This window comes from Pelecanus crispus, chromosome 2 (assembly GCF_030463565.1).
Source record: "Pelecanus crispus isolate bPelCri1 chromosome 2, bPelCri1.pri, whole genome shotgun sequence".
Classification (NCBI taxonomy): Eukaryota; Metazoa; Chordata; class Aves; order Pelecaniformes; family Pelecanidae; genus Pelecanus; species Pelecanus crispus.
Window position 1 is genome coordinate 33,304,031 of NC_134644.1, and position 14,124 is coordinate 33,318,154.

Here is a 14,124-nt window from a genome sequence, read left to right on the forward strand (position 1 = left end):
GCCCAGCCTTGCAAATATTTTGTCACGTGAGTAACATTAGTCAATGGGATACCCATGTGTAGTGCTGGCTTGATCAGTATCTAAAGTTGGCAACTGCAGGTGTACTCCTTAAATAATTCAGTCTAAACTGCAAGTCTGCATTATACAACACATACATCAGCCAATTTTATTGAAGATGTTTCAACTCATACTAGTTCGAGTTATTTTATCATGCTGTTTTTAATAATTTTCTTGCCTTGACTACTCATCCTCATGTATGTCATGAATACTGAACTGGGCATGACATTGAGATTCTAGTGTAATTCAATCATTACGGAAAAACTGACATTCACATATGTTTACGTTTAGCCTCAATAGGAAGACAGTCAGTCACTTTATACCAGGTTACAACAAATATGATTTTAATTATTCCTCTTGTGAAAAAACCTTTTCACATATGTTTACTAACAAAATCACTGCAAAATGCAATTAGTTTTACATAGTTTCTAAGACTTTGTAATCCTTTCAAGGTAAAAATATATGTCATGATTGAACACCTTACTTAAATTGGGGGGAAATTAAATTTTTTTTTTTTAAATTCAAATGAAAATTAATTCACATCCTAATGAATCTTTCAAACCTTCATACAAAATCATAAACCTCTCCTATCATAAGTGAAATGATTGTGCTTCAGTAAGATTCATGGCTGATTAATTCCAAGGAACTTCAAAGGTTATTCCAAAGTGCTGTTTCCATAATTAAAGTGATATTAGATCTGCTCTTTCAGTCGTGTTTATCTTTGGATGAAGTGATCTGCTTCATAATTTGGATTCCCCAGAACGCAGCACAGAGGGAAAACAAGACCTACAACACAGAATTTAAAATAAGAAACATTATATAAAATTTTTAAATTATACTTGTCTGTAAATATAATGAATGGGTGAAAACAGAGAGCTCTTGAATAGAAAAATTATACAAGAATTCTAGGCATACTGATAAATTCACTTTAGGAATGTATGCTTTCTTTTTTCTATTACTCTTTATAGTATACATTCCTTTTGAATTTGTTCTTTCTGAATGATACCAAAACAAGATAGCTGGCAAAGTCTGCATGACCTTCCCTACCTTGTAACTGAGTTTGGATTTGGAGTACTCAGAGTCATATATAAGAAGACAGGGCAATAATAACACCAGCTGTGACAGAAGGTAGGTGCAAATATGTTAAATGTTTTTTTGGCAAATGATCTGAAGAATGCTGAAATTGTAAGTTGAATGATAGGGTACAAATACCCAAAGTAGCCTTAAATAGAATCTATGGCAAAAGAAGTGTTCTAGCTGCAGTACAATAGATCAGTACTTATTCCCCAACTGCTATTTATGATGAGATACAAACTAGAGTGGAAACAACTTAAAGATGTAATACTCTTTTATCTTGTCTTTGGCTCTGTGCATCTTTTTTTTTTTTTTTTTTTAGTCATTGAATTTTAATGAGAGCGCTAATAATTTTTTTTCATTAGTTTATTTGCTGAAAACTGCATTGGGATGAGTAGGAATACTTGCAGGGTAAAGTCTAATTCAGATAATAGCTTTGTCCAAAGAACAAGAAAGAGAGCAGGATAAAAAGTGTGTGCCCATGTGTCTGTGTGAATTTTGTATTTAAAATTTTGTGAAAGAAACCTTTGTCGTTTATGTAGAAAACTTTCTCTAACTTAGAAAATTGCAGTGAAATTTTTTACTGCGAATTAAACAAAACGTTCCATTTATATTGAAAGATATTTTGTTCAGGTGATTTTTTTGTTTGTTTGAAGGGACAGAGAAAATTGAAAAGAAAAGGAATTTGGGGGTCAGGTTATAATAATTCTTTTTTCAGGTTAATCTGCAATCAAAAGGTACTGATTAGGAGAGCTCCAATTTTAACATTAACATCATTTAACATTCAACATTTAACAATGAATGGCCCAAAAATCTAGTTCTATCCTCATCTACACAGTCACTCACCAAAATACATGAGATCCGAATGTCCAACATAAATAATAAATGACCATAACATCTAACAGGTACTCATTTGGCACTCATTGAAGGGAATGCGATGAAATCAGGCTTGATCCCTCTCTCAGCCTGTTTGGGACAGGTACAGGCTTCGCGTAATCTACACATTACATACTTATTAGCACGAGATGGAAATAGCACAATGTATCAGTAAGTAGAATTCCAATCAAATAAAAAGAAATCCAATACCCATTCAACCTCTACCAAGACAAATTCCCTTCAACTATTTTCACTGAATGCTTTAATCCTTCTTGAACAACGGTAGGCTGTCTACTGTGTTTAAAACTTCTGATGTCACTGTTGGTGCTGTATTTGTGGTCCCATTTGTAAGAAAGACTCATAAAATTCTCACCAAAAGACTTACTTATAAGAGTTTCAGACCTTTAGGTATGAAAGATTTAACTTTTTTTTTTTCCTTTCTTGCATTATCACGAACACCTTGTAAAACTGCATAGCTCTATTTGACAGCTATGGAATGGAAAGACTTCAAGCAGTGCTGCAGGCATATACTCTCCGTGTTTTGTGAGATACTTTATTTCTATGCCGAGATGCCCTATAGAAGAAAACCAACTACAGATAACTATCTATATTTCTGATTTGGCCGTTATCTAATCAAGATGAATGTGAATCATGACATACATAAAATGATGACTTACACATAACATGCTCTTACTGTGGAAAAATTCTTTGTCGTGCTCTCTCCAGAAACAGATCTTATCCACTTGTCATAATTAGTACTTCTCTGACACGTTACTAAACTCCTTTCATTCCTCACCTCAGAAAGATCACTCCTATTCCTGGAAGATGCATTAAATATAGAAGTATTTCATTTTCAGAAGCAGCACATTTAATGACTGAGGTGCAGGGCATTTGTAGGGGATTAATGACTGCTGGGAGATGATGATCACCTGAAGAAGCACAGCCATGGGCCATTAAGCCCCAGGAAATGTCCTCAGCTAAAGATGGTTATTGCTATTATAACCCGAAAATGAAAAAAACATCTCGAGTGAATTTTTCTTTTTAAAATGGAGTGATGCAGTTTCTTCTTTCTTAATTAAATTCTTTATTGTGAATTTCTTAAAGCATGCAATCAGTGCTTGTGGGGGCGTATTTCAAATTGCAGTTATTACATCTAGAATGAAAAACCACATACTGCACATTGTGGATCTGCAGAACAAGTTTGACTTCATGATTCTATAAAAGTATTGATTCCCTGCCTATCAATGTCAGGACTGCCAGTACTCGATGGAAATAACGTATTCATGAAACAATAATGCTGCAAGGTTGTGGGGGATGGGGTTTGAGAAAAACCCAAACATCAGGGAAAAAAATTAAGGGGCCACATCCTCCCTTGCATGACAGCAATTCTGGCTGGCTCTACTGCTATAATGACTGCTATAATGCTGACCTACCCTCAGCAGAGCCAGCCGTATGGGGCTACCAAGCAGAAACTTGCTGTGTAGGTTGGAGTTCAGTTTCTTTTGATTGCTGCTACATATTTTGGAGTTACAAGGCTTGACCCACTTGAATGAATGGTGCGATCAGGTGATGTCAGCAATGGAAAGCCGAGACGATACATGCCAGAATTTTGAGCAGACAATAGTGTAGGCAGCAGGAAGCAGGAGAAGAGCATTCCACCAGGCGACCTGAATTATAGTTGACCAGTATTTTCCTAATGCCTTTGGGAAAACTTATTTCCTGAATCCTACGTACAGATATTTTGCATTTTCTGTTCAACTCTCTCACACCCTAACATGTTGGGGTTTGGCTCTGTTGGTTTTTGTTTTATCTCTCCTCTCATTCCTTCTCGTATTGTCCAAACCAACTATACCAACATTATTTGTCCCTTGATAAAAATATTCACATATAATTTTCCTAATTCAGCTGGTTCTGAAATAAAAAGATGGAATTAAATAGTATACGTTTTTCCTATTTTTACACTGAGAAACATTCCTCCACAAACAATATTACATAAGAACAATAATTTAACTTCTGTATTCAAGTGAAAAATTGCTGTGGACAGTGGTCATATATGGAACAGCTAAGCTTAAAAGCAGAATTTCTCACAACCATATATGCAGCAAAGTTAAATGCAAACTTTTTGCCACCTTAATATAAGCCCTTGTTACATTTACCTGTTCAAGTAACTACAGATTAATTATAGACTGTGCTTTAGATGGCTAGAAGAGGACAGTCCTCTTCCAATTATTTACACTACCTCCTTTCATACAGTCTTTCTATTTCCATACAACCCCTATTCTTTCTCTGAATAAGCCTGCAGAAATGCAAATAACATTCTCCACAAGAACAAAGACAGCTTAACTAATGGATTGACTGCAGGACTGAGTTTGTTCTTCACCTGAAATCCCCACTAGAGTGATCGAAGTTTATTAGGCTGTAAACTACTTTAAAATCATTAGCTAAATTCAGGCACCCACTTCTGCTTGATTAGCCTTGTTGTTGATCACTAATGTTACTTTCTGCCATTTTCTCTTTTGTAATGGCTTTGTATATCTGAGTTGCCTAAACAGTGTATTTCCTCTTGCAGATTTCATCCAGATAGAATTAGAAGGCTTTAGACATTGGTCTAGAAATGTAGACAAATGTCCAGATAGCCCTGCTTTAAGGAGGTGGAAGAGGTTTGAACCACAAGACCTCAGATCCCTTCCAACCTAAATCATTCAATGATTCCCTGACATTTCTCAGATTCTGCCCAGATGTGTTTACTCAGAGACAGTCTGCAACTGTGCAACAAATATTAGCTATAACTGGGGTACACCACCATATGAATGGGCGTATTTTTGGTACTGAATTCTCTGAATACCTCTGTGCTGGGTAATGTATTCCTAGCTCTTGTGAGGGCTCAGGAAGATCAGCACATCCATGTACTTTATTAGGTTGGCTGTTCACATCATGAAGTGGACGTGGTACTGGCAAATGTGATAAACAATGAGCCCTCTCAATGGGATGCTGAGAATTTTTTAACTGATACTGCAAATAAAACATGATTAAGGTTCTTCTTATATTCTCTATCTACAACTCTGGACCTGGCTTCTTCAAAGGCACCAGAAATCATTTCATACTATCATAATTGATGACATAGTAATTTTTAGACTTTATATGAGAAAGCTGTCTCTAGGTAACGTCATCGTTCTTTTCTAGTAAAGATGGAAATCATGAACTGATATAACAGTTAGTAAAAAATACTAATATTAATAACAAATTGGTTGAATAAACTACTCCAGATTTCACAAGTACCTAAATGGTGCAGTTTTCACTAATAGCATCGCTCTTTTCCCACTTCTCTACGCAGGATTGCTTCAGGTGCTGAACTACACAGAGGCGACGATAGAAAATATATGTCTCAGAAGTGGGGAAAGAGGTTCACTATTTCTGGAAGTCAGGATTTGGGCAATAAACACATGGATATTCATTCTCAGTGCAATGTTTTGAGATGAGCAGTCTGAGGCTTGTAGAGAAATGCCGTGATATTAACAGCAGATCCAGAAATCACTAATCTTGTACAGTGCATAGATCAAGAAGACTGCACTAGCAAAAAAGTTGCAATAACAATACCTGCAAAGGGAAACCAGGAATCAAGAAGGTTCCTTCTCTGTGTGATACCTTCCATATACTTGGGAATATATGGAGAAGGAAGTGGGAAGCTGATTTTTTTTTTTTTTTTTTTTTTAAGGAACTGTGGGTACAAGGGGCATTCACAGCATTTGTCCAAGATTTCTGTAAAAGTAGCAGGATGTCTGGAAATTCTCCATAAGGGTTCATGGCACACATTCAGACTATTGGTGTGGCACATATCTCACAGATTCAGTATGACCCTGACATAGAACAAGGTGTGTATTAAGAGACTGTTGGCACACACAGGATTAAGCCAGGTATCTTCAGCCCCCACAAAGCATATCAATAGTTCACTCACAGACTGGTTTCTTTCGACTATGATATACCTCATTAGTTTTATACTTCATTATTAATGGATAATGAGAAAATAATAGGGAAGTGATGTATACATCTCCTTCCTATTCTGTTAAATGTTTTAAACATTCCTTCTTTTATTAAAATATGGTATGAGACTCTAAAGCTAGATAATGCATGAAAACATAGGCTGCAAAAGCCCCCACACCTTAAAAGGCTTGTATTACCTATCCAGGAAAGACAAAGAAAAATCTGGAGAAAGGACATATATTCCTCTGTTGCTTTCACAGCTGGCACATCCACAGTATGAAATCAAGTGCACTGCAGAGATGCCTGAACTAGCAAGGACATAAGCTGCTAAATCTCTCTCAGCACAGCACCAGGTTGACTCTGACTTTCCTGGCATTGCCCACAAGCTAGTAAGTCACATCCCTCAGCTAAATACATGGGGATTTTTACACAGGCAGTGCTATTGCAGTTATATATAGACCTAAAATGCCTCATGCACATCCAACATGGTATCTTGCATCACGTCCTTCACTCAGGAGAAACCAGCCCATTGCCTCTCATATCACTTTTGTAGATATATTGAATGGTTACCTATGAAATTCCTTCTCTCTTGGGTCACAGAATAATCCGCAACCTAAGCACTAGGATTAGGAAGGTTTTACCTCATTCCCCAAAACACAAAAAAAAGCCACTAAAGTGGGAAGCTTTGCTGTCAGTCATGTGAATAGGAACTCGAAAGCATGTTAATAATTATTAAATCTTCACCTTGTGATGAGCTAATGCAAGCTGGAGATGGTATCAATGTTATATGCATTAACATATGCATAAACTCTCTGCATCTCTTCAGTATGAAATTTGTTTTAAAATATTTTATTGAAACATCTGAGAATACTTCCCACAGTAAGTTACCTAATTCCATCTATAAATTCCTACAACATTCTTAAATGTTTAGCCATTTCAAGTTGTCCCCAAAGTAAAAACCTGTTAAACAAAAAAAGTCTTCTTAGCTGTTCAATGAACATTTAAAAATAACTTCTGGACAAAGCCTGTTTCATTGTTTTGCAAATACATTAAAAAAAATTATTTACTAATTGTAAATTGTCAGTTGTCATCTGAACTTAAAAATTTCATAAAACCTGCAGACAAAATATATACTTTGTTAGCCATTCCAGAGCATAGCAATATTTTAGAATTTCTGTTTATTGTTCTTTCATACTGCTTTAGTTTCATTTTTGACAACACAGTACTGAAAAACAAGTTCAAAGATAAACAGTTTTAGAAGACCTTAATTCTGAATGTCACCTTTTTTATTTTAAATATTCTGCAATTTTTCAGCCTCTATTTTCCCTCAAAGTTGAGAAACAACAGGCATGGAAATTTTCTCAATTATTATATTTTAAATGAACAATTAAAAATAAAGCTTTCATAAAAGTTGAGAAGACAAAACTTACTCAATCTGTAAACACACCAGTTTAACCTGTTGCAGGCTAACAGGTCAAATGAGATTGAAAGAGTTATTAATAGCCGTTCGTTGCAGAAATGAAATATTTGAGATAGTCTTGTCTCAGTTTGGCTAAAGCTGTTGAGTTTATTTTCTTAAACATTTAAACAGGAAATGTACCCATTGAGATGAAACATCTCATTTACTTTTATGCCATTTACTTCAGCTGCTGTGGCATAATTACATACACCCCACTGCATCACTTATAGCTCAAACACAAGTTGGAGGGTAAACCAGACATCTGCAAAGAACTATTTCATTTTTTAAGATATTATTTAAATTATATGTAAAGAGCAGTTTAATCTCCCTTATTCAAGAAATATGAAGCTCATTTTAATTTAATAGATAGTTTACTGCAGAGACCTTGCCAAGACCTTGCCAAGTGCAAGGTCCTGCTCATGGGTCAGAGGAATCCCGAACACAAATACAGGCTGGGCAGATAATGGATTGAGAGCAGCCCTGAGGAGAAGGACTTGGGGGTGTTGGCTGATGAGAAGCTCAACATGACCTGGCAACATGTGCTTGCAGCCCAGAAAGCCATCCGTACCCTGGGCTGCATCAAAAGCAGCATGACCTGCAGGTCGAAGGAGGTGATTCTCCTCTCACTCTTGTGAGACCCCACCTGGAGTACTGTGTTCAGCTCTGGGGCCCCCAACATAAGAAGAACATGGACCTGTTGGAGTGAGTCCAGAGGAGGGCCATGAGGATGATCAGAGGGCTGTAGCACCTCTCCTTTGAAGACACACTCAGAGACTTGGGGTGGTTCAGCCTGGAGAAGAGAAGGCTCCAGGGAGACCTTATAGCAGCTTTCCAGTACCTGAAAGGGGCCTACAAGAAAGTTGGAGAGGGACTTTTTACAGGGGCATGTAGTCATAGGACAAAGGGTAATGGCTTTAAACTGAAAGAGGGTAGATTTAGATGTAAGGAAGAAATCCTTCATGATGAGGGTGGTGAGGCACTGGAACAGGTTGCCCAGAGAAGTTGTGGATGCCCCATCCCTGGAAGTGTTCCAAGCCAGGTTGGATGAGGTCTTGAGCAACCTGGTCTTGTGGAAGGTGTCCCTGCCTTTGCAGTGGGGTTGGAACTAGATGATCTTTAAGGTCCCTTCTAACCCAAACCATTCTATGATTCTATGATCTTATATTTAATCAAATTTAAATTGTTCTCTTAGGCTTAAAGAATTGAATGCTTTTAAATGCAATACTCCATGTGAGAAAGGCTGGACAGGAATATTTCTGGGATAAGAGAAAGAGTATTCTTTCTATACAGTCATGGGTTTAAGAAAAGTTTAGGTATCATAATGCTTAATCCTGCATTGAAGTAAGTTTTTACTTAAAAAATGGTGCAAATTCATTTAAAAGAGCTCATGCAGGAGGGAGCTCTCCTTTATGCCTGCATCATTGCTTGAAAATACAGGAAAATTACCGGAAAAAAAGAATTATTGTAGTTTGAACACAGAAGAAAAATTATGACACATAACATTTCAGAATTTGGACTGGATATTACCTAGCTGTGTAACATTCACTAAATAAGCATCTACAGAGATAATTCAATCTCTTCAATCCCTTCATTTTTATGTCAGTTTAATACAATACTATACTGACATTGCAGGAAAAATGTTAGGTAAGTCAGTGTCCAATCTCTCTATCATTAGCAGACATAAAATATTGTATGCTTCTGCACAGATGGTTTCATTTCAGTGCGTGGCTCTTGTGCATAAGCACTCTGGTGGGGTGGTGAACAGAACCAAGAGCACTTTGTCAGCCTGGAGAGCTCTGACAAAGGTGGCTGCAAAGTGGAAGATCTCTGCTCACTGGTATACTAAATACCCTCTTGAGAGAAAGTTGACTAGCTATGAGCTCCAAAACGGGAATTTTTCCATTGTGTGGGGAAAAAAAAATATTAAAAAAATAATCCCAGCCTTTAACTGTAACCCACAGACATTAGATCACTGACGGGAAAAACTTTGCTGCAGATGTTGAAAAGAAGTGATGGGAAAAAGCTGGCTACTGTGACTAATGGCAAACGTGAAAGAAAGGAATAAGAATGTGCAGAGAGGATAAAACAATTGAGTGACAAGCAGAAGGGATTTCCAGCACAGTGAACAAACACCAGAAAAATATTCAAGAAAGACAGAGTAAGATCAAGGCTAAAAGTCATTTGAGACGAAGATTGCTCTTAAAGCCAACATGTCATAAGGAGAAATAAATCCTTTCACTGAAAAATGGAAAACATAGAAGGCTTTTCTCAGCATAAAAAACCCAAACAAACCAACCAAACAAACAAAAAAAACAACCAAACAAAAAAAACAACTTCTGAATGAAGGAAATGGGTTAATATTCATTGATACCATAAAGGAAAAATCTTGCCATAGAAGATACATGTCCAAGTTAAAGATAGACAGAACACACCCGTCCTGCCGGCCAACCCTTTTTTGAGGCCAAAACCAGTAAACTGTGACTGTTTTTAAGTTCCAAGGAGAAGAAAAATGTGCTGAGGTCAGTCCAGCCCCCTGTCCACTCCTTTACATGGAAAAGTAGATCTCCTTCTGGCTATTGGTGTCTCTCTTTCTCGCCTGCTCTCAAGACACTCTTCGTGTGTTCTGGCTTGTTGCTTCTATTCTTGTCTGGGGAAACTCCCATTCCCAAACTCTCTATCTTTTGGTTATATAAAAGTTATTGTTATTGACATTAACCACAGATGTATTCAAATGGGGCTAAATCATTGATATTCCTACTCATTATGTCAAGCCAACGTAGTTATATTATTTAATTAGCTTATAGGAAAAAAAGAAATAAAATTAATGGAAATGATCCATGTAACTTCCTACTAGGACAGCTAGGGGAATATGGTCTAAATGAAAATTCTATATGGAGGGTACACAACTGAGTGGAATAAGAAAACTTCAGAAAGGAAGAATCAATTATTACATCACAAAATGAGAGGGAAATCAGAACTTAGATGAAAAAGCAGGCATGTATATTATAACATTTTTAAAATACAAAAAACTATGAAACACCTTTCTTTTCCTGGAGAACAGGAGATTTCATAATGGTTTTAAAAAAAATCTGGAGATACTGAAGAAAATGTGTAATTTAATAGAAGTGGATGATACTAGACTTAAGAGAAATCAAATACACAAATATGCAGTGAGGAATAATCATTAGTCAGGAGTACATCAGAAAAAAATTTGAGAGTTGGAGCAGTTCACAAACAAAACATGTCTCAACCATAGAGTGCTGATACAAAAAGATGCCAGTACCCATGTGGAAGGTATTAACAGAAGCATTTCCTGCAGTCCCTAGGTATTGATCCAGCCTACTGAAAGGTGATGGAGTCTTTAAGGGAAACATAGATAAGCTAGAAATAGTCATGAAGTAGACAACAAGAATGATAAAAAGTTTAGAAATGTTGACCTGTAGGAAAGCTTGAAGCAGAGTAGTCATAGCATTATTACGTTTAGAGATCAGCTTACATTGGCTCTTCAGAGCATAGCTGCAAAGACTGATGGCAGAAACATGAGCTATCTCACTCCTATTTTACACTCAGCGTACTCTGTACACTAAAAACATGGGACTACATAGTCAAAATCATCTGCCTCTAAGACTGTGAAAGAATAATCAAGGAGTTATGGTAAAAGCCTGGGATGCGGGGGTATTCCGTTTGCATTCTTTGCCATAGATTAGGCAAGACACTTAGTCGTTACAGCTCCTTAGCTGCAAAACAGACAATGATTCTGTTTCCCCAAAAAGGACTTACTTTCCAATCCCTGTCTTAGTAAAAACTAAGATAGTTTCATTCACTACAGTAATGCTGAGAAGACAAAGACATGTCAAAAAGACGTAGATTTGGCTTTCTGTGATTTTTTTCTCTGACAAACCTCATATCAATAATTCTGAATTCATACTTTGTTTTTTCAATCTCAGCAATTATATACATGGATAAACACAACGGACATCCTTAAAAATCAGATAATTGCATGTATGTCTTATATCACTCCAGCTATTGAGCAATGCTAGTTCCATAAATCACGGCACTGACCACATGAAGAGCTAAAAATGGTGTGAGAATTTGTTTCCATCTCGTGATTACATTTGTTTAAAAAAAAAAAAAAATCACAAATCACTATATCATTAACAATTGCAGAATGTTGGAAAAAATACCAATCAAGGCTTCAGTTTTATAGAAATATATCCTTTTCTTATTCTAAGTTTTTGGGTTTGTTTTTTTCCCCCCCTATGTTGAGTCCTAGATTAAAAACGATGTTGTGCACTAAATATGCTTGTCTTGGTGCCCTGGTTTCAGCTGGGATAGAGTTAATTTTATCCCTAGTAGCAGGCATAGTGCTGTGTTTTGGATTTAGTAGGAGAAGAATGCTGATAACACACTGATGTTTTAGTTGTTGCTAAGTACTGCTTATGCTAGTCAAGGACTTTTCAGCTTCCCATGCTCTGCCAGGTGCACAAGAAACTGGGAGGGGGCACAGCCAGAATAGTTGATCCAAACTGACCCAAGGGCTATTCCATACCATATGACATCATGCTCAGTATATAAACTGGGGGGGGTTGGCTGTGGAGCAGCGATTGGTGCTCGGGAACTGGCTGGGTATCGGTCAGCGGGTGGCGAGCAATTGCATTGTGCATCACTTGCTTTGGATATTATTATTATCATTATTATATTGTTATTATTATCATTAGTATTTTACTTTATTTCAATTATTAAACTGTTCTTATCTCAACCCAGGAGTGTTTCTCACTCTTACTCCTCCAATTCTCTCCCCAATCCCATTGGGGTAGGGGGAGTGAGCGAGCGGCTGCGTGGTGCTTAGTTGCTGGCTGGGGCTAAACCACGACACTTGGAAAGGCTACTTGGTATTGTTGTGTTTGTATGTCAAAGGGAGGACTGAAGTCTCAACAATTGTTAACCTCTCCCATGGTGTGCTAATAAAAGGTCAGAGGCCCACATGTGGCTTGTAGCCTGGGGAATTTCTCTCAATGTTCTGCCAGGGATGGGACCGCCCGAACGGTTTCTCTCATAAGTTTTAAGCCATAAACTGCATCCTACTTGGCTTGCTGCGCCAAAACTGGACCCAAGGGTATCCAGATTCTTGGCTGATGGGAAAAAATGAGTGCTTCCTATGGAAGCCACAGCTGTTTTCCTGAGAGAGAGAGAGCACAGATGCTCAAATATTTCTCTACTTTCCGTTGCTGACTACCTGTTCTGGCAGCAGTTCCGAGGAAGGGGGAGGACAGAGGCAGGCATCCAGCTGCTTTCAATAAGCCTTGGCAGCACAGGTACTGATTGCCTAAACACTAAAAATATTCAAAAAGGATTTTTTCTGGATTTTAAACTATAAAAAAGGTGAGAGCATGCACTAATGCTCCCCATCTTCCCATCTTGAGCAGAAATTTAGTGATCACGACAAAGGTCTTAATTATGAAAACAGAGACTGTTTCAGTGAAAAAATGATACCACATGCTATTGAAAAGATATCACTTATAGAAGTATGTGTGTGTATCTATAAATATATGTGCACAGAAATTCAAGTGCATATATAAAATATGTATATCCTATGCATTTTCCAGAAAGATTTGTTTCTTCCATACCACTGTAGGCTGAATGTCATAATATGGATTTGATTTTGAATTGTGGGGCCATATTTATCCCTAGTTTAACTCTGAAGTCAAAGAAAATACATATGCAAAGTTATATTATACATTGATTCGGCCAAGAATTGTATATAACTACCTCATAAATTTCATTGAAATTACATTACATTAGGATGTGGCCTATGATACTGTTTAGTAACTGTTTAGCAATTATTCACATCTGCCATGTTTTGCCTACAGATATTGATGTCCAGTGATCTTTTCATAGATATACTTGGTCAAAAGTCTATGCTTCTGTTCTGGACAGGTTACATAGCAGGTTTGAAGACCTTCTATTGACACCCTTCAACATTTTTCTCCATTTCTACCTTCTGAAGTATTATATAAGTATTTCTTAAATTGACTTATTTAGTACAATTAAAGCAAAGTTAATTAATGTAAGTAAAAATGGAATAGTAGATAGTTATAGCTGGTGTGTAAACAGCAGAACAGTGCATACATAAGACTGTAAAGACCCTGGATTCAATGGTTATTCATTGCTCAGTGAATCAACAGAAGCAGTATCAGCTAAGCTTACAATTAAAGTTTGTTTGCTTATTTTAAGGACAGCTCTGTCTGTCTCATTCATGGCTGCACCTGTTTGCTACCTGCAGTGCTCAGTCAGTGCCTGCCCCTTCTGTCACAACCTCTCTTCCTATGAAATGAAGAAACATCTGTCTGTCAACATGGAAAGTAAACAGATGATCAATGTTGTCTGCAAAAAGCTTTGGGAAAGTGCTTTGGGAAAGAGCAGCTCTATAAAAGTGGTAATTCTCCCCAACAGGCTATCAAAAAGGCATTGTCCCCACAAGACATCTGAATGACGTTTGCTTAAAGACTCACAGCAGGCTACTTGAACAGCCACCAACCAGTCTTCCTCAGGGCTCTCCCTCCCTGCCCCATTATTCATCAAGACCTTTCATTTACATTCAGTCCCCAAAATTTTTTGGTTTTGTCTTGATCACAGCCTAGACAGACACCTTTTTCTACTTCAGTTCAATGATCAAA

At 37.2% G+C, this 14,124-nt stretch overlaps 1 protein-coding gene across 1 annotated transcript in view; it reads right to left on the reverse strand.

Moving 5' to 3' along the window:
• Positions 1-762: 762 nt before the first annotated feature.
• AGMO (alkylglycerol monooxygenase) overlaps positions 763-14,124 on the reverse strand; it is a 196,461-nt gene continuing 183,099 nt past the window's right edge. The window contains exon 13 of the mRNA XM_075728214.1: positions 763-843. Coding sequence (XP_075584329.1) covers positions 763-843 — 81 coding nt within the window. The remainder of the gene's footprint in view (positions 844-14,124) is intronic.